The 22,012-nt window shown below is 36.2% G+C and overlaps 2 protein-coding genes across 2 annotated transcripts; both read right to left on the reverse strand.

The window, feature by feature from the left end:
• Positions 1–4,187: 4,187 nt before the first annotated feature.
• LOC143460571 (uncharacterized) lies at positions 4,188–6,427 on the reverse strand. The gene is made up of 7 exons (XM_076958145.1): positions 6,325–6,427; positions 6,110–6,198; positions 5,739–5,909; positions 5,252–5,444; positions 4,998–5,136; positions 4,753–4,905; positions 4,188–4,589 (listed from the first exon to the last, which is right to left on the reverse strand). The coding sequence occupies exons 1-7, from the start codon at positions 6,339–6,341 to the stop codon at positions 4,296–4,298; spliced, it is 1,056 nt and encodes a 351-aa protein (XP_076814260.1). The 5' UTR covers positions 6,342–6,427; the 3' UTR covers positions 4,188–4,295.
• A 9,668-nt stretch (positions 6,428–16,095) lies between these two features.
• On the reverse strand, positions 16,096–20,429 carry LOC143459896 (uncharacterized). The gene is made up of 7 exons (XM_076957211.1): positions 20,267–20,429; positions 20,052–20,140; positions 19,676–19,846; positions 19,184–19,376; positions 18,930–19,068; positions 18,685–18,837; positions 16,096–18,521 (listed from the first exon to the last, which is right to left on the reverse strand). Exons 1-7 carry the CDS (start codon positions 20,281–20,283, stop codon positions 18,228–18,230), a joined length of 1,056 nt encoding a protein of 351 aa, XP_076813326.1. The 5' UTR covers positions 20,284–20,429; the 3' UTR covers positions 16,096–18,227.
• Positions 20,430–22,012: the final 1,583 nt, after the last annotated feature.

The following is a 22,012-nucleotide window of genomic DNA, read 5'->3' on the forward strand; positions in this document are numbered from 1 at the left end:
ATGCGCCCAAAAGCGTTGGGAGAGAGTGAGACAAAGGCTAAAAGCCAATTGTAAATTGGAGTAGTTCTGTATAGGCCTAATTCTATTAAAGTTTTTCGAAAAGCCGAGGTGTTTGCACTGCACTATGATTGACTGTTTTTGTAAATATTTGTATTTTTGCTGTATCAATAAATAAGCTTGCCTAGGCTAATTCCCTACCGGTACCGTATAGGCCTAGACTAGCATATGGCAATGGGGTAGCCCTTCATTCGAGTAACAGTTGCGTGATCCAAAGCAAGTGATTGATACATATTTTTTACACGAAATGAAATGTTATGAAACCTAATATAAACCATATCTAATATATACCATACCTTTCAAACATATTCGGATGTTCTACGAAAGTAATCATTAATTATCAGTAATGAATTAGATATTGCTAAATAAAACAAGTTTGTTTGGTCGCTGCCGGTAACCAATTTTGTGTTTTTGTATCACAGTTTTTGTATAATGCTGGCCATAGGTCAAAAACCTGATGGTGAAAAATTCTTTAATATTTTTCTTTATTAATTGTAAAGAATGAAGATCTTTACAACCAATCTCAAAATCATTATCATGGTTTCTTAGGGATGGAAATAAATCATAGTTTTTAACTTTTTTATAAATTGATTCACACAGATTTTGACTGAAATGATCCTTGATGGAAATTTTAGGATTTAGTGAATTAAATCCACAAACAGCAGCTCAAAAGAACTTCTCTGCCTGTCTGACCCATAGATATCTTATAAAATACAAATTTTGTATTTTCCAAATACAAATTATGTCACTACTAAGCGTTGTTAATTTGGTTCATTGTTCCGTCAAATAAATTGAAAACAATTGTTGAAAATTTGTTTGCGACTTTTCAATCACACGATTGTTGTTGATCTGTAATACGTAGAACAGGCTGCAGGCTAAGCTAGCAAGGTTTCAAATACTTATACAGATTTGTATAGAACAGCTGTTTTAGTAATGTTTTTGAGGCTTTGTGAATGTCAAACTTTAACAAGTGATTCTTACGTGTAGGTAGCAGTTTCAGTGTGGAATGCTCAATAAGGTTTTGTGGTTACTGGCTAGCTAAATTATTACTAAATAGTTTTTATCGAAATGAGTGCTTCAAAGAAACGAAAAATCGATAACGAACGCAGAGCATTCAAAAAAGAGTGGACAACCAAATATTTTGTACTGAGGTCGGATCAACCGTGATATGCCTTATATGCCAAAAAAGTGTTGCTGTATCAAAAGAATACAACATTCGCCGCCATTTTAACACCAACCACCCTAACTACTTTAGCAGCCAGTCAACTCAACAACGAGAAGCTGCTGCGCAGAGATTAACAACCAATTTTCGGATTCAACAAAATACTCTTTTTCAGCAAAGTACCGTTCATAAGTCAATCACCCAGGCAAGCTTTTTACTGGCTTTTAAAATAGCAAAAGCAAGCAAGCCATTTTCCGATGGAGAGTTTATCAAGCAGTGCATGGTAGAGACAGCAGGTCTCTTGTGTCCAGATACAAAAAGTAAATACTGTATGAGCAAATTACTTTATCACGCAAAACAGTAACTAGCCGAGTAGAACGAATTGATGAGCACTTAGCCAGTGAGCTGAAAGGAAAAGCAGATTCATTTGTATTTTATTCGCTGGCGTTGGACGAAAGTAACGACGTAAACGACACCGCCCAGCTTTTGATTTTTATCAGAGGGATTAATGACAGTTTTGAGATAACAGAAGAACTGTTGGCGATGGAATCGCTAAAGGGGAAAACACGAGGAGAGGACCTTTTTATCAAAATGTCTGGTTTGATTGACCGGCTGAAACTACCTTGGAACAAACTTGTGAATGTCACCACGGATGGATCGCCAAACCTGACGGAAAAAAACGTTGGGCTTCTAAAAAGGCTTCAAGATAAGGTGAAAGAGGAAAACCCTGAGATGGATATAACTTTTTTGCACTGCATCATCCATCAGGAGGTACTCTGTAAGTCTGTATTACAGCTTAATCATGTAGTGAAGACAGTGGTAAAACTGATCAACTTCATAAAAGGGAGAGGACTTTACCACCGACAGTTTCTAAAGTTTCTTGAGGAAATTGATACTGATCACCAGGACTTACTTTACCATTCTCACGTGCGCTGGTTAAGTTTAGGGAAAGCATGTAAACGCGTATGGGAACTTAAAGAGAGGCCATTAGCTTATTTTTGGAGGCAATCGATAAAGCTGATGATTTTCCTGAGCTGGAAGACGAAAATTGGCTTTGTGATTTTGCGTTTGCTGTTGACATACTAACGCACATGAATGAATTAAATGGGAAACTTCAAGGGAAAAACCTTTTCGCTCACGAAATGTATACAAATGTAAAAGCTTTCAAATGTAAATTGAATTTATTTTCAGAGCAAATGCTTAACAATTCTTTTGTCCATTTTTCCACTCTATTGACAATAAAAGGTACTACGACAGTTTATCGAACGTTAATTAATCGAACCGACAGTTTATCGAACGACTATTTATCGAACGACAAACTTTGACAATAGCTTCAATTGAGAATTATGATATCGCACTGATGAATTATAGGTGTAACATTTTAAGCCTCGGTGTCATTTTAAGTCTCGGATCTTAATTGCGTGTTTCTCAAACATTGAGACAATAAGCCATTATGATGTGCGTCTCAGAAGAAACTGGATATACTGAACAACTGCGCTAATTGGTTTTGTGACGGTACATTTGATGTTGCCCCACTTGGATACCAGCTGTACACGATACACGCGCTGATCAATGAAAATCGCACGGTGCCACTCGTTTACACCGTAACAGAGAACAAATCGGAAACTGTGTACAATCGCATCTTTTCTTTATTGGAACAACAACGACCAGGAATAGCCCCAGAAACGGTAACAATAGACTTTGAAATGGCAGCATAAAAATAAAATGCTCTTTCTTCCAGCTTCCCTCGGGCAGAAATTCTCGGCTGCCTTTTTCATTTTGGCCAATGTAGCTTCCGGAAAATTCAGGCCCTCTCTCTGCAGCGGTGGTTCACTGAAGATGCCGAGCACGCCCTCCGCATAAAATGCTTCCAGGCACTGGCATTCGTTCCTCTGGCATTCGTACAACGGTTCGAGGACTTCCTGGCCACGTTCAATGATGACGATGAGCAGCACTTGTCTGAATACATTGACTATTTCGAAACTACTTGGATTGGACGATTGCGTCGCAGGAATCGTCGTCAACCTCTATTTCCTATCCGGTGTTGGAATGTCTTCCACCGGGTTCAAGATGACCTTCCACGAACGAATAATAGTATTGAAGGATGACACAATGCGTTCAGCAAGCGTGTCTCAATATCCCATCCGACGCTTCGCAGACTCGTCAAAAAAATTATTCAGGAACAAGGTTCCAACGAAATATTCATTGAGCAATTGAATGCTGGAATTGCTGGCCCACCTCGGAAGAAGCGCTACGACGCTGTCAACCAACGGCTGAAGAGCATAGTCGAAAATTATGACTCAACGAATATTGACATAAACAGTTATCTTCGAGCAATTGCACACAACTTGTAAATAAATGAATGCGATTGAAATGTTCACTTCGTCAGTTGTCGTTCTTTTAACAGTCGGTTCGATCATCTGTCGTTTCGATAAACTGTCTTTCGATTAACTGTCGTTCGATTAATTGTCGTTCGATAAACTGTCGGTTGGTGAAATGATTGGAAAATAGTCTTCGTAAATTAAAAATGGGCAAACCAATTTGCAAAATACATGCGTGATTATACAAAAATACAATAAATAATAAATGATTAATGATAATAAACTAAAAACAATAAATGATTCTACAAAAGTACGCATGAATCGCATAACGTCTTCATGAATTGCCCAAATATACATGGATCGTCAAATGTATAGATGATTTGCCAAAAGTGCATGATTCGCTAAATGTAGGCTACGTGATTCGGTAAATGCATGCATGACTCGCCAAATGTACATGATTCGGTAAACGCATGCATGAATCGCCAAATGTATGTGATTCGGTAAATGCATGCGTGATTTGCCAAATGTACATGATTCGGTGAATGTACGTGACTTATCGAATGTACATGATTCGATAAATGTACACATGATTTGCCTAAAGTACATGATTGATCAAATGTACATGGTTCGTTGTTCGAGTGCGCCAAGTGTGCAAAAATGTTTGTGACGTCATAAATTGTTTTTCTCTTGGCGGGAACCAAGAAGCAAAGGGATTTGACAGAAGACAAAGTTTGATGCTAAATTGGTATACCTATTTACAGCAAGACGTATTGTCTGAAGTGTAGAAAATTCACCTGATAATCAGTCATATAGTCACTCAAGTCTTCCTCTTTCAATAACTGCAGCAACCCTGCAACATATAGTTTTCTAGGACTTCGATTGTTTTCCGTTCGCAGGGGATGATGATTCCACAAGGAAGTAAATTTGGCAAGGGCTTCATTTATGACGTCTTTGAAGCAGTAATGTAAACAAAACATATCAACTTCATTTTCCACATCTAACGTCCCATTAGTTTCCAATTTGTAGAACAGCCGGTGGAAGTTAATAGCCTGAAAAGACAAGTTGCATCAATATCAGAGTTGAAATATAAACTTACATTATAATGAGAATTACTACCTATCAATATTCATAATTGTGAAGATAGCGGCTTTCTGGAATATATAACACTGCAATAATATTAAACATGTAAAGGTACTACTAAAAAAACTGTACCACAGATTCAAAGACGTCTTTCCATAAGTGCTCAATGCGTGAATTATACACACTTTTTCCAGTTATAAAGTTACCCCTTGACAGACCACGCAATGGATGTTGCAGCATATATCGTGCCACTTCATAATTTTCCATTCCTTTATCGGATCTGACCTATACAAAATAAAAACCAAACATAAAGCAAGCCCATGTAGTTTGAAATGATTATTATGATTTTCCAAAAATATAATAACGTTCAATCTTACTCGTGATTGAAGGCCATACGTTTGTACACCATTTTTGAAAAGCGTGACAACTCTTGCTGCCCTATTGTTGTCCTGGCAGCTGAGATAAACCACCAACCTTGAAAAGCCGTCAATGCAGCCATGTATAACAAAACGCCATCTACAAAAACAAAAAATTAGTTACAAATGCAGCTTCACAAGCAGTAACCAGATTAACTATATTACACAATTTTTTTACAGAAACATTTCGTTCCAAATGTTTTATGTGTCTGTACCTTATCAACTTGTGGTGTGAGTCAATATGCCATAATGCGAGCGGTGATCTTACACTATACACACGTCGTTGTATACATATTACTTTTCGCCGTTCCACTCCAGTGGGATCAACTTTTTTCACAGATTTTCTTAAACGACCACGTTGCACACAAATACCTTGACTCTTTAAGGCCGCTTGTACGGCCTTATAACCTTCACGTTTAGAAAGGTATAGTGCTCCGATGAGAATAGAAATTAAGTACACACAAGTAATAAACAATTACAATTTAAAGTACATAGCTACAGTGAAAACTTGTCAATTCAAGTTTTCAAATAACTTAAATGATAATAACAAATTCAAATAAGCTTAAATGCTGATAGCATTTAGAGAAAGCCGAACGATATTACCCTCCAGCCACAAAATTTTGGAGAAATGCAACAAATTTTACGAAGCTTGAACTGGCAACTGAAAACTTCATAACTCGAAGCAATTTAATCAGTTCTTACCAGAATTTGGAAAATGTTTAGTTAGGTTAAAAACTTTTTCATCCAACTCTTCATCATCCAATGTGGTATATTTGTGTGAGACTGCTAAGCCAAATTCATTCATCCTATATTCGATAGTGCGTTTGCTGACATTTAATCTTGATGCAATTTCCCGGATATTAAAGTCTTGAGCTAGCAAACACAAACAAGCAAATTTAAATATTATTCAAGAAGCTACTTAACCCCATCAGTCGCTGAAGGTGGTTGATTTGGACCAAATGTATAACGTTGACCTGTCTGGCATTTAATTTAATGACGTATTTATAAAGCACATTGAAAACATACTTTCCAATAGGGATGCCATACCAATTCTAATCACAGAGTTCAAATACCTAATAGAAATTCAATTTGTTCTTTGGTAACAGGTAACCTTTTGCGTCCAGGTGTGGTTCTTGCAGCATCTACCTCTTGCACACTGCCACTGGAAACACCAAATAACCGGTTACTGATATTACAAATAGAAAACGTAACCGCGAAGACTAAAAAAATTACCAACATCTAGGCCTATACTGTAGCTTATAAACCACGATAATTTATGTAGGCTTACCTCCCAATTGGTTCCATTTCTTAAAATTGTTTGTTTAAAACGTTGAACAGACTTTAACTTTAATCAACTCGTCTACAGAAAAATAAGTTACTGATAACGTGTTATAATTCAACTAGCCTATAGCACCGCCCTGCACTTCTTCAGTTGTTAATTCCTTTCCATTCAGTCCAGCAATTCGGGGTGCAAAAGTAGAATTAACCCCACCAACCTCATGTGCTGCTTAATAAAACGCTAAAAGGCGCTCTTGAAAGGCTAGCTTGCAGGATGTACCAGCCAACCACAGCACTGCAGTACCGGTATCAAATCATTAACATCCATACCGGTTCCCTCTCTGGCTCGGCTTAATAGTCACATTTCAAACAGAACATAATCTAACGCGTTTAGTGTTGAAATAACTTCTTAAGAAACATTTTATTCTTCATAAGCCTACGCTTATTCCTGATCGCAAAGTATTTTGCACTGACGGTACGGAATAACTTTCCGCCTGCGTCCAAAGATAGGCAAGTCACAAAACTTTGTCTTCTGTCAAATCCCTTTGCTTCTTGGTTCCCGCCAAGAGAAAAACGATTTATAACGTCACAAACCTTTTGGCACACTTGGCGCACTCTAACAACGAACCATGTACATTTGATCAATCATGCACTTTTGGCAAATCATGTGTACATTTATCGAATCATGTACATTTGGCATATCATGTGTACATTTATCGAATCAAGTACATTTGGCAAATCATGTACATTTCTCAGATCATGCTTACATTCACCGAATCATGTAGGCTACATTTGGCAAATCACGCATGCATTTACCGAATAAAATACATTTGGCGATTCATGCATGCATTTACCGAATCATGCACTTTTGGCAAATCATCCATACATTTGACGATCCATGTATATTTTGCAATTCATGAAGACGTTATGCGATTCATGCGTACTTTTGTAGAATCATTTATTGTTTTTAGGAATGATGTTGGTTCAGCAATTTGTGTATTTTTGTATAATCACGCACGTATTTTGCAAATTGGTTTGCCCATTTTTAATTTACGAAGACTATTTTTCAATCCTTTGGCCTTTTTATAATGCATGGTATAAGTTACATGATTAAAACAACGGACATTTGATTAACAAAACTGCAACCCGATTAAAGAAAACACCATTTGCCAACAAACAGTTTGCTTTACAGTTGTTATACCTGACTTAAAATGTCGTAGTTTGATTTAAAAAAATCAAGTTTATAAAACTGTCATGTAATTGTAAATATTGCAAAACCATTTTGAAAATTGGCATATGGATCGTGCAACGGCAATCACAGAAAAGCCCGTTTGAATGCCGGTTTTGACGTTTGGCTTGCTGTTTCGTGATTGGAATCTATCAAATTACGTTTGAAAAAACCCTCCAATCAAATTATGAAAACAAAAAAAAATTTGCAAAGTTGCGATACAATTTAACACTTTGCTATTTTTGCGGCGTTGGCGTTCCATACAGCGCTATTAACTCTCTTTTTCCTTTTTCCACAACCGTAAGCACAGCATTGAGTTCCCATTTTATCCATGTTTTATATAGATTACAAAATTGACGAAGAAATCTCACAATTTAGTGTTGGATCTAAAAGCTTAAAAGCCCTATAAAGGCCCTATAAAAGCCCTTAAAAGCCCTACCCGCTTACATTGAGTTTTCAATTCGTTTGTCTTTAATGTTTCGTTTTCAGTGTGAACTGTAGCGGACTTAAAGCTGCGAAATAAATATTTTAATACAAAAATAATTGAACGAAATATTTTAGGTAAAAAGAAAATTGACTATAAGTATACAAACAAAGTGCAGACGCCCCATGTCATAATGTGAGTGCATCGGTGGTGAGTACATCGATATATCACGATGCTTGTCAGTTTTGCATGGAATCATTTAACTGCTGATGCAAGGATGTGTGCGAGAATCTTTGCAACAGTACAGCCATGTTGCTTTAAAATTGATAAAGGTCGAAAAAACTAACATTAGTTAATTAGCCTGTATAGTGTAAACATAGGACAGTGGACATGTTTCTGTTCAAATGCCAACTGAATATTTGATCATAAAGCTGAAAGTTTTCGCCACTGCTAAAATCACAGCATGGGTGTTGCAACGTTGCAGGAGGTGACGCAAATTGCAGCCAGCAAACCAGGCTCCAGTTCACTGTGTGGGCATACCATCTGCATGAGCGATCCTTCAATAAGCCAACTTTCACTATAAACTTTAGTCAATCGCTACTGTATTGCAAATAAAGATTTCAGTTTAGCGACTAAAGAATTTTAAGCAATCGAAAAGGTTTATGATTACATTTGCTGTTTTTTTTGTTTTCATGAAATATTTTTGATAAATTTCAGCGTTATTATTAACTTTTTCTAGTTCATTAGCATGGCAGCAGCCGATACAAAAAATTTCAGCTTGTAAGTTACTTTTTAGTCTAATTTCTGGACACTTTTTAATCCATCGCAATCAAAAGAAGATTATGAAGAAGCAGAAAGAATAATTCTGATTACTAATGATGCTTTTGACTTTTGATTTATTAGCAAAATGATGGAGTTTTAGTGACAGATTTAAAGCATAGTATGAAAGATTACACTATGCAAGAAAGTATCTTGAGACGAATAGAGCAAAAATTACTGAATAAGTAGAAGTAAAAAAAAAAGTATAAACAGGATTTTGAGGTTGCTCATGCACATTCCAAGGAAAAGATTTGTATTGACTGATGAGCGGGATCTTTTACCTTTAGCGGAAAAAGAAACAAGAAACAAGAAATAAGAACACGAAGGCAATTTTAAGAAATCGATGATATCATTGGGCAGTATAGGCACCATATGAGAGCAAAAATAAACATAGCGAAGTAGTAAGAACGTATGACAAAGATTTTGAGGAAAGAAAGTACAAAATTTAAGTATAAAATATTTCAAAAATGGTAATTCAATTAGAAATACTTGTCTTTAGAAATACTTGTAGTAAGCTCACAAAAGAATTTTCGCCTTTTGTTAAGATAATTCAACAGAATATTTATAGATCTAAACTTTTAAATTGTTTAATTACGGACAAATTGCCACATAAAAAATTATTTCATTGCAAAATGTCAAAAAATCAATGCACTGTGTTTTCTATGGTCTAAGCTGGCAATGCAGCACAGCTTAAAACAAATGAGAATTGCTATTAAATCATACAAAGCAAGTAGCCTACTTTCATCAGTTGGTCCAATTTTGAAGGATGGCTCGTTAAAAATCTAAACTTCAATTTTTTAAAACACAATTCATAGGGCCACATACAGTTTTGCAAACTCAGCGGCCTAATTATTCGACTTTCAAACCGACATAAAATGTTTGATTTGGTCGAAGAGGAAATTTCTCATTTTAACTGTGAAAATAACACTCAATCAATAAATAGAGAAATAGCAAAAACACAATTTACTAAAGTATTAAAGGATCAGTATAAAAATATTAATGAGAAGCGTAACCATATATCTATTATTATTAAGCTTTCAGTTTTTATATGTTTTAAGGTTGGAATAAGTTTGCAAGTCTCGCCAAACCCAATGTTTTAGTTAGTATAGTGGTTGCTACATCTGCCATGGATAAAAATTACACTTTATCTTACATAAAACGTAATGTAATTAAAATCACTCTACTCATCGTGATTCTCTGTTCGGTTTTGGGGTATTTTTCCATAATGAAAAAGACTTCTGGAACAATTCGAGTTGTTTTTCCTCCAGCTGCATCCAGCTCTAACATGTATCCTTCTAGCAAAATAAAAATAATCTGCTCTACATGGAGAAAGCCATTACGAAACGTATCGGCTTTATCATCACAGATTACACTAGCTCCTGACAGATTCCTGTATCCTGGGTTAATTTTTGGACCAAACAATCAGATTATTGGTTTATTTCAATCCATATATGTCGCTATTCGCCTCAACAGGAAAGTAATACTGCTGTAATAAGATAGGTTAAGTGCCGCAAAAACTTGAACGTAATTCAAATAGAGCATGTCAGTACGTAAACCACACGTGCTCGTAGACGATATTAAGATTGTGAAATAAGGAACCTGGTTGTGACATAAAGCGGAAAACTAAATTGTTTTCTTTCTGTAGAATTTTGGTTGTACCACGTTTCGGTACACATTACACAGAGGGCGAAATACAAAGCGTACCAGATTATCAAAGAATTGACGTGGATCATTTGTGTTCGTTTGTATCTTGCATATCAGTTGAAGATTTCCATAAAAAGTGTCACGGATCAATGGATGTTGTGTTTCAGGTAAATGACTACATATTTATTCGAGGCGGCTTGTGGGCGCAATAAGCGACGTTAATATACTGACGAAACTTCAAACGTGGAAAAATTGAAACTATATTTCGCTTATTGCTGATACTTATTTTGTAAAATTTGCACCCGTGGCGAAGATCGGCGGAGTGAAGCAAACATATCAAACTTTATGGCTGTTCTCCAACCGCATGCGGCCCTTATGGACTTAAACTGCGGCACGTGACATCTCCTGTCTTTATATATTTATCAAAATTTACATTTAACAGCATTTCAACAGTTGTGGACCAAATTTCATTTATAAAGTATGTGTAAGTTTAGCGTCAATATTTTGGAGGCTGTCAACACATTGCTTAATACAAAGTCCACATACGCAAAGTCCAAGTAAGTGTTTTTGTTGTACCAGCCCCTTGTGTCAAGGGTATCTTTGTACATCAAAACTACTGCAACGCAATAATTTAAAATTCAATTTAGTTGCAATTATCCAATAATACAACAAAAGCATTTTAAATATGTCATATAAGTTTTCCAAAAAACGCATTTTTTATTTAGGCGCATGTATGAGAAAATTGCAGATTCTTTATTATTTTGCCACGATGTAAAGTGAAAAATGCGGTCTTTATAAAACCACGTATTGCAATAGCAGCCCATAAATGTATTGAGCAGTTTGACATACCAAAAGGAAAGAATCGTGTTTGACTGTTTAGATGTTTTTTTTAGTGTTCTAATATAACAGGTTTAATTTTTGTATTGTTTTGATCAGACGTGTTTTCTTTTTTCAATGTGTTCTGTCACTTGTAACGTTTTATTTTTCAATGGCATTAGACTGCAACCACACGTATACATAGGGTTCGGGTGTGGAAAATTACAACTTCATAACTCTTTGTAATTCTTTAATTGACAGGAAAACTCATCTTGTTCGTTATATGTCATGCACATACGTTGCACCCTTATATGTATATTTATACAGTTATATAATTCGCGACGTATGTAACGAGCAAGAAATTGTTTTGAAGAGTAGACCATGCTGTGCAAGTGTATACATGTAAAGAACGATCAAGCAAATGAGTCAAAACATTAAATGCGCATCTTTCGAGGACAGCTGGTTTATAAACAGACTTGCTTTTGTATAATGATTTAAAAAAAAAGATAACCACTAATTGGACCAAAAAGCTTGGACATTCTTAAACTTAAAATTGGCTGCAATTTGTACTAATTTTGGATCTAAAAACAGCATGGCTTCGTCTGTCATCATTTGCTTCATCATGTGTCTTTTTGCATAAAAATGATGTGTTCTATAAACTTACGGACAAGTTAATGAAAAACCACACAGTCATTAACTATTAATGAACGCGTTGTATGTACAAACAATCTTAATTTGTTCAAACACATGTTAATAGTGGTAGTTTAAGGTAACAATAGACATGAAATAGACTAAATCTGCTCTATCCGTTATCAATAGAATCATTGTATCAAAAATGTAATTTTTGCCTAATTTTCTCAAATTTGAATCCGAAAATGTTTATTTCGGACAAAAGTTTAACATTAGCCCTTTATGGACGTTACTCCCTTTAGTTAGAAAATTTTACTCCCTATTCATGTTGCCTGGTAAAGTTTTATTTGATGGAGGAAGTTTATTTTGCTAACTTCATTTGTATGGCAAAACTTGAGTATAATGGAAATTTTTTGTTTCATATATGTTTCAGGCAATGTTATCCAAAATGCGTGATGTAAAAAAGTTCCAGAGAGACACAAAAATGCATATTATTATGAACGAAGAATACAAATTGTCCGACTATTTTGTTGGAAACAGTCTGCAATCATCAGAGAAACGTACAAACAAAGCAAATATACCGTTCTATCCCTGTTGCAATAACAAGACCTCTTTCAATTGGTTATCTTCAAATCAACAAGTAATTAGAAGTACTTTCAATACCACGGCACCATATGCTTTGTTTGCAAGTGCTTATCAGCCTTTGACGTTAAAGTCAAAGGGCCAGATTGCCATACCATTGGATAAAAACTATACAAAAGTTCGACAAATCAAAGATGATACACTTTACATGGCTATCATCAATTCTGTACGGCGACCGAAATGTATCACACAACTTGCAGACGCATATATCGATGCTAACATACGAACTGATGAGTTTGTCGCAGTACATTGGAGATACGACACAGATGATTGGCTTCGAGTGTTCCGTAATCAAAAAAAATACGAGCTTTGTGAGGTCATCACCAACATCACGTCGGAAGACGTAGCGCGAGCAATTATCAATAATCTACCATTGCTACATGACAAGAATGCAATGCACTCACGGAATATAAGCGCTGCTGTGTCGGTCTATATTGCCACCCCACCAAGTTTAAAAGAATTCAAATTGGAAATCTTTGATCATTTAGAAAACCTTGATCCTCGCATTAAAAAAGTTCCTCTTGACCTCGACGTCTATCTAAGTAAAAGTGTGTTTAATAAATGTTGGAACAGCACTGGCTGGGTAAGCCTACCTGATATACTTTCTCTTATCGAGATGGAAATAATGAGAAAGAGTAAATATTTCTTCTATTCTTATGAATCTACTTGGTCAGAAAACATTCGACCGTTAAGATGGACGAGATCAGAAGGGAAAATACAAAGATTATTTGAGGCTTCAATACTTGACTTATCCAAAACTGTAATGAAAAATAGAATCAAGAGAAATCGACTCTTACATCTTAAAAAATAATCAAAAATTTCTTGTTGTTTTTGGACGTTGCATTACGGATGTAATGTCTAAATTAGCATTGTTGTTTATTCAAAGTATATTATTTCAGTGATAATGATTTATATGATTTTGTGTCACCCAAAACTCCAAATAACTTTGTCAATGCATGTCTAGACTCGTAGTAATTCTTTTTCCTTGTCTTGAATTCCTTTCTTTAGATCTGATGAACCGTGACTGTGCTTTGCTACCATGTGCTTGTTGACGCCCAGTTTCTTTGTGTTATACCCATAGATATCCTATAAAACACTAGATCGCTCAACTCGCCTCTTGAATTGAAGCCAAATTGAAACTTTGCGATTCCGCCATTAAGGGACCCAGTCAGTCAATCCCAACCATAGATATCTTTTATATAGTAACTAGATATCCAACTCACGCTGAAAAGTGAAGAAAGCCTGCGATAACACATGCGCCCAAAAGCGTTGGGAGAGAGTGAGACAAAGGCTAAAAGCCAATTGTAAATTGGAGTAGTTCTGTATAGGCCTAATTCTATTAAAGTTTTTCGAAAAGCCGAGGTGTTTGCACTGCACTATGATTGACTGTTTTTGTAAATATTTGTATTTTTGCTGTATCAATAAATAAGCTTGCGTAGGCTAATTCGCTACCGGTACCGTATAGGCCTAGACTAGCATATGGCAATGGGGTAGCCCTTCATTCGAGTAACAGTTGCATGATCCAAAGCAAGTGATTGATACATATTTTTTACACGAAATGAAATGTTATGAAACCTAATATAAACCATATCTAATATATACCATACCTTTCAAACATATTCGGATGTTCTACGAAAGTAATCATTAATTATCAGTAATGAATTAGATATTGCTAAATAAAACAAGTTTGTTTGGTCGCTGCCGGTAACCAATTTTGTGTTTTTGTATCACAGTTTTTGTATAATGCTGGCCATAGGTCAAAAACCTGATGGTGAAAAATTCTTTAATATTTTTCTTTATTAATTGTAAAGAATGAAGATCTTTACAACCAATCTCAAAATCATCATCATGGTTTCTTAGGGATGGAAATAAATCATAGTTTTTAACTTTTTTATAAATTGATTCACACAGATTTTGACTGAAATGATCCTTGATGGAAATTTTAGGATTTAGTGAATTAAATCCACAAACAGCAGCTCAAAAGAACTTCTCTGCCTGTCTGACCCATAGATATCTTATAAAATACAAATTTTGTATTTTCCAAATACAAATTTTGTCACTACTAAGCATTGTTAATTTGGTTCATTGTTCCGTCAAATAAATTGAAAACAATTGTTGAAAATTTGTTTGCGACTTTTCAATCACACGATTGTTGTTGATCTGTAATACGTAGAACAAGCTGCAGGCTAAGCTAGCAAGGTTTCAAATACTTACAGATTTGTATAGAACAGCTGTTTTAGTAATGTTTTTGAGGCTTTGTGAATGTCAAACTTTAACAAGCGATTCTTACGTGTAGGTAGCAGTTTCAGTGTGGAATGCTCAATAAGGTTTTGTGGTTACTAGCTAGCTAAATTATTACTAAATAGTTTTTATCGAAATGAGTGCTTCAAAGAAACGAAAAATCGATAACGAACGCAGAGCATTCAAAAAAGAGTGGACAACCAAATATTTTGTACTGAGGTCGGATCAACCGTGATATGCCTTATATGCCAAAAAAGTGTTGCTGTATCAAAAGAATACAACATTCGCCGCCATTTTAACACCAACCACCCTAACTACTTTAGCAGCCAGTCAACTCAACAACGAGAAGCTGCTGCGCAGAGATTAACAACCAATTTTCGGATTCAACAAAATAGGCCTACTCTTTTTCAGCAAAGTGCCGTTCATCAGTCAATCACCCAGGCAAGCTTTTTACTGGCTTTTAAAATAGCAAAAGCAAGCAAGCCATTTCCCGATGGAGAGTTTATCAAGCAGTGCATGGTAGAGACAGCAGGTCTCTTGTGTCCAGATACAAAAAGTAAATACTGTATGAGCAAATTACTTTATCACGCAAAACAGTAACTAGCCGAGTAGAACGAATTGATGAGCACTTAGCCAGTGAGCTGAAAGGAAAAGCAGATTCATTTGTATTTTATTCGCTGGCGTTGGACGAAAGTAACGACGTAAACGACACCGCCCAGCTTTTGATTTTTATCAGAGGGATTAATGACAGTTTTGAGATAACAGAAGAACTGTTGGCGATGGAATCGCTAAAGGGGAAAACACGAGGAGAGGACCTTTTTATCAAAAAGACTGGTTTGATTGACCGGCTGAAACTACCTTGGAACAAACTTGTGAATGTCACCACGGATGGATCGCCAAACCTGACGGAAAAAAACGTTGGGCTTCTAAAAAGGCTTCAAGATAAGGTGAAAGAGGAAAACCCTGAGATGGATATAACTTTTTTGCACTGCATCATCCATCAGGAGGTACTCTGTAAGTCTGTATTACAGCTTAATCATGTAGTGAAGACAGTGGTAAAACTGATCAACTTCATAAAAGGGAGAGGACTTTACCACCGACAGTTTCTAAAGTTTCTTGAGGAAATTGATACTGATCACCAGGACTTACTTTACCATTCTCACGTGCGCTGGTTAAGTTTAGGGAAAGCATGTAAACGCGTATGGGAACTTAAAGAGAGGCCATTAGCTTATTTTTGGAGGCAATCGATAAAGCTGATGATTTTCCTGAGCTGGAAGACGAAAATTGGCTTTGTGATTTTGCGTTTGCTGTTGACATACTAACGCACATGAATGAATTAAATGGGAAACTTCAAGGGAAAAACCTTTTCGCTCACGAAATGTATACAAATGTAAAAGCTTTCAAATGTAAATTGAATTTATTTTCAGAGCAAATGCTTAACAATTCTTTTGTCCATTTTTCCACTCTATTGACAATAAAAGGTACTACGACAGTTTATCGAACGTTAATTAATCGAAACGACAGTTTATCGAACGACAATTAATCGAACCGACAGTTAATCGAACCGACAGTTTATCGAACGACAATTAATCGAACCGACAGTTAATCGAACGACAGTTTATCGAACGACAATTAATCGAACCGACAGTTTATCGAACGACAATTAATCGAACCGACAGTTGATCGAACGACTATTTATCGAACGACAAACTTTGACAATAGCTTCAATTAAGAATTATGATATCGCACTGATGAATTATAGGTGTAACATTTTAAGCCTCGGTGTCATTTTAAGTCTCGGATCTTAATTGCGTGTTTCTCAAACATTGAGACAATAAGCCATTATGATGTGCGTCTCAGAAGAAACTGGATATACTGAACAACTGCGCTAATTGGTTTTGTGACGGTACATTTGATGTTGCCCCACTTGGATACCAGCTGTACACGATACACGCGCTGATCAATGAAAATCGCACGGTGCCACTCGTTTACACCGTAACAGAGAACAAATCGGAAGCTGTGTACAATCGCATCTTTTCTTTATTGGAACAACAACGACCAGGAATAGCCCCAGAAACGGTAACAATAGGCTTTGAAATGGCAGCATAAAAATAAAATGCTCTTTCTTCCAGCTTCCCTCGGGCAGAAATTCTCGGCTGCCTTTTTCATTTTGGCCAATGTAGCTTCCGGAAAATTCAGGCCCTCTCTCTGCAGCGGTGGTTCACTGAAGATGCCGAGCACGCCCTCCGCATAAAATGCTTCCAGGCACTGGCATTCGTTCCGCCTGAAGACGTTGTACAACGGTTCGAGGACTTCCTGGCCACGTTCAATGATGACGATGAGCAGCACTTGTCTGAATACATTGACTATTTCGAAACTACTTGGATTGGACGATTGCGTCGCAGGAATCGTCGTCAATCTCTATTTCCTATCCGGTGTTAGAATGTCTTCCACCGGGTTCAAGATGACCTTCCACGAACGAATAATAGTATTGAAGGATGACACAATGCGTTCAGCAAGCGTGTCTCAATATCCCATCCGACGCTTCGCAGACTCGTCAAAAAAATTATTCAGGAACAAGGTTCCAACGAAATATTCATTGAGCAATTGAATGCTGGAATTGCTGGCCCACCTCGGAAGAAGCGCTACGACGCTGTCAACCAACGGCTGAAGAGCATAGTCGAAAATTATGACTCAACGAATATTGACATAAACAGTTATCTTCGAGCAATTGCACACAACTTGTAAATAAATGAATGCGATTGAAATGTTCACTTCGTCAGTTGTCGTTCTTTTAACAGCCGGTTCGATCATCTGTCGTTTCGATAAACTGTCTTTCGATTAACTGTCGTTCGATTAATTGTCGTTCGACAAACTGTCGGTTGGTCAAATGATTGGAAAATAGTCTTCGTAAATTAAAAATGGGCAAACCAATTTGCAAAATACATGCGTGATTATACAAAAATACAATAAATAATAAATGATTAATGATAATAAACTAAAAACAATAAATGATTCTACAAAAGTACGCATGAATCGCATAACGTCTTCATGAATTGCCAAATATACATGGATCGTCAAATGTATAGATGATTTGCCAAAAGTGCATGATTCGCTAAATGTAGGCTACGTGATTCGGTAAATGCATGCATGACTCGCCAAATGTACATGATTCGGTAAACGCATGCATGAATCGCCAAATGTATGTGATTCGGTAAATGCATGCGTGATTTGCCAAATGTACATGATTCGGTGAATGTACGTGACTTACCGAATGTACATGATTCGATAAATGTACACATGATTTGCCTAAAGTACATGATTGATCAAATGTACATGGTTCGTTGTTAGAGTACGCCAAGTGTGCAAAAATGTTTGTGACGTCATAAATTGTTTTTCTCTTGGTGGGAACCAAGAAGCAAAGGGATTTGACAGAAGACAAAGTTTGATGCTAAATTGGTATACCTATTTACAGCAAGACGTATTGTCTGAAGTGTAGAAAATTCACCTGATAATCAGTCATATAGTCACTCAAGTCTTCCTCTTTCAATAACTGCAGCAACCCTGCAACATATAGTTTTCTAGGACTTCGATTGTTTTCCGTTCGCAGGGGATGATGATTCCACAAGGAAGTAAATTTGGCAAGGGCTTCATTTATGACGTCTTTGAAGCAGTAATGTAAACAAAACATATCAACTTCATTTTCCACATCTAACGTCCCATTAGTTTCCAATTTGTAGAACAGCCGGTGGAAGTTAATAGCCTGAAAAGACAAGTTGCATCAATATCAGAGTTGAAATATAAACTTACATTATAATGAGAATTACTACCTATCAATATTCATAATTGTGAAGATAGCGGCTTTCTGGAATATATAACACTGCAATAATATTAAACATGTAAAGGTACTGCTAAAAAAACTGTACCACAGATTCAAAGACGTCTTTCCATAAGTGCTCAATGCGTGAATTATACACACTTTTTCCAGTTATAAAGCTACCCCTTGACAGACCACGCAATGGATGTTGCAGCATATATCGTGCCACTTCATAATTTTCCATTCCTTTATCGGATCTGACCTATACAAAGAAAAAACCAAACATAAAGCAAGCCCGTGTAGTTTGAAATGATTATTATGATTTTCCAAAAATATAATAACGTTCAATCTTACTCGTGATTGAAGGCCATACGTTTGTACACCATTTTTGAAAAGCGTGACAACTCTTGCTGCCCTATTGTTGTCCTGGCAGCTGAGATAAACCACCAACCTTGAAAAGCCGTCAATGCAGCCATGTATAACAAAACGCCATCTACAAAAACAAAAAATTAGTTACAAATGCAGCTTCACAAGCAGTAACCAGATTAACTATATTACACAATTTTTTTACAGAAACATTTCGTTCCAAATGTTTTATGTGTCTGTACCTTATCAACTTGTGGTGTGAGTCAATATGCCATAATGCGAGCGGTGATCTTACACTATACACACGTCGTTGTATACATATTACTTTTCGCCGTTCCACTCCAGTGGGATCAACCTTTTTCACAGATTTTCTTAAACGACCACGTTGCACACAAATACCTTGACTCTTTAAGGCCGCTTGTACGGCCTTATAACCTTCACGTTTAGAACTTTAGGTATAGTGCTCCGATGAGAATAGAAATTAAGTACACACAAGTAATAAACATAGCACAATTTAAAGTACATAGCTACAGTGAAAACTTGTCAATTCAAGTTTTCAAATAACTTAAATGATAATAACAAATTCAAATACGCTTAAATGCTGATAGCATTTAGAGAAAGCCGAACGATATTACCCTCCAGCCACAAAATTTTGGAGAAATGCAACAAATTTTACGAAGCTTGAACTGGCAACTGAAAACTTCATAACTCGAAGCAATTTAATCAGTTCTTACCAGAATTTGGAAAATGTTTAGTTAGGTTAAAAACTTTTTCATCCAACTCTTCATCATCCAATGTGGTATATTTGTGTGAGACTGCTAAGCCAAATTCATTCATCCTATATTCGATAGTGCGTTTGCTGACATTTAATCTTGATGCAATTTCCCGGATATTAAAGTCTTGAGCTAGCAAACACAAACAAGCAAATTTAAATAACTTATAATTCAAGAAGCTACTTAACCCCATCAGTCGCTGAGGGTGGTTGATTTGGACCAAATGTATAACGTTGACCTGTCTGGCATTTAATTTAATGGCGTATTTATAAAGCACATTGAAAACATACTTTCCAATAGGGATGCCATACCAATTCTAATCACAGAGTTCAAATACCTAATAGAAATTCAATTTGTTCTTTGGTAACAGGTAACCTTTTGCGTCCAAGTGTGGTTCTTGCAGCATCTACCTCTTGCACACTGCCACTGGAAACACCAAATAACCGGTTACTGATATTACAAATAGAAAACGTAACCGCGAAGACTAAAAAAATTACCAACATATTGGCCTATACTGTAGCTTATAAACCACGATAATTTATGTAGGCTTACCTCTCAATTGGTTCCATTTCTTAAAACTGTTTGTTTAAAACGTTGAACAGACTTTAACTTTAATCAACTCGTCTACAGAAAAATAAGTTACTGATAACGTGTTATACTTCAACCAGCCTATAGCACCGCCCTGCACTTCTTCAGTTGTTAATTCCTTTCCATTCAGTCCAGCAATTTGGGGTGCAAAAGTAGAATTAACCCCACCAACCTCATGTGCTGCTTAATAAAACGCTAAAAGGCTAGCGTGCAGGATGTACCAGCCAACCACAGCACTGCAGTACCGGTATCAAATCTTTAACATCCATACCGGTACCCTCTCTGGCTCGGCTTAATAGTCACATTTCAAACAGAACATAATCTAACGCGTTTAGTGTTGAAATAACTTCTAAAGAAACATTTTATTCTTCGTAAGCCTACGCTTATTCCTGATCGCAAAGTATTTTGCACTGACGGTACGGGATAACTTTCCGCCTGCGTCCAAAGATAGGCAAGTCACAAAACTTTGTCTTCTGTCAAATCCCTTTGCTTCTTGGTTCCCGCCAAGAGAAAAACGATTTATAACATCACAAACCTTTTTGCACACTTGGCGCACTCTAACAACGAACCATGTACATTTGATCAATCATGCACTTTAGGCAAATCATGTGTACATTTATCGAATCATGTACATTTGGCAAATCATGTGTACATTTATCGAATCATGTACATTTGGCAAATCATGTACATTTTTCAGATCATGCTTACATTCACCGAATCATGTAGGCTACATTTGGCAAATCACGCATGCATTTACCGAATCACATACATTTGGCGAGTCATGCATGCATTTACCGAATCACATACATTTGGCCATTCATGCATGCATTTACCGAATCATGCACTTTTGGCAAATCATCTATACATTTGACGATCCATGTATATTTTGCAATTCATGAAGACGTTATGCGATTCATGCGTACTTTTGTAGAATCATTTATTTTTTTTTTTTAGAATGATGTTGGTTCAGCAATTTGTGTATTTTTGTATAATCACGCATGTATTTTGCAAATTGGTTTGCCCATTTTTAATTTACGAACACTATTTTCCAATCATTTGGCCTTTTTATAATTCATGGTATAAGTTACATGATTAAAACAACGGACATTTGATTAACAAAATTGCAACCCGATTAAAGAAAACACCATTTGCCAACAAACAGTTTGCTTTACAGTTGTTATACCTGACTTAAAATGTCGTAGTTTGATTTAAAAAAATCAAGTTTATAAAACTGTCATGTAATTGTAAATATTGCAAAACCATTTTGAAAATTGGCATATGGATCGTGCAACGGCAATCACAGAAAAGCCCGTTTGAATGCCGGTTTTGACGTTTGGCTTGCTGTTTCGTGATTGGAATCTATCAAATTACGTTTGAAAAAACCCTCCAATCAAATTATGAAAACAAAATAAATTTGCAAAGTTGCGATACAATTTGACACTTTGCTATTTTTGCGGCGTTGGCGTTCCATACAGCGCTATTAACTCTCTTTTTCCTTTATCCACAACCGTAAGCACAGCATTGAGTTCCCATTTTATCCATGTTTTATATAGATTACAAAATTGACGAAGAAATCTCACAATTTAGTGTTGGATCTAACAGCTTAAAAGCCCTATAAAAGCCCTATAAAAGCCCTTAAAAGCCCTACCCACTTACATTGAGTTTTCAATTCGTTTGTCTTTAATGTTTCGTTTTCAGTGTGAACTGTAG

This window comes from Clavelina lepadiformis, chromosome 5, assembly GCF_947623445.1.
Source record: "Clavelina lepadiformis chromosome 5, kaClaLepa1.1, whole genome shotgun sequence".
Taxonomy (NCBI): domain Eukaryota; kingdom Metazoa; phylum Chordata; class Ascidiacea; order Aplousobranchia; family Clavelinidae; genus Clavelina; species Clavelina lepadiformis.

Excerpts from the sequence above, each read along its gene's own strand:
- LOC143460571 (XM_076958145.1), bottom strand. Across the intron at positions 5,910-6,109 it reads ACAAATTGAATTTCTATTAG|CTCAAGACTTTAATATCCGG; the intron begins GTATTTGAACTC and ends TGTGTTTGCTAG. Across the intron at positions 5,445-5,738 it reads TAAACATTTTCCAAATTCTG|GTTATAAGGCCGTACAAGCG; the intron begins GTAAGAACTGAT and ends CTAAACGTGAAG.
- LOC143459896 (XM_076957211.1), bottom strand. Across the intron at positions 19,069-19,183 it reads TCACACCACAAGTTGATAAG|ATGGCGTTTTGTTATACATG; the intron begins GTACAGACACAT and ends TTGTTTTTGTAG. Across the intron at positions 18,838-18,929 it reads CGTATGGCCTTCAATCACGA|GTCAGATCCGATAAAGGAAT; the intron begins GTAAGATTGAAC and ends TTCTTTGTATAG.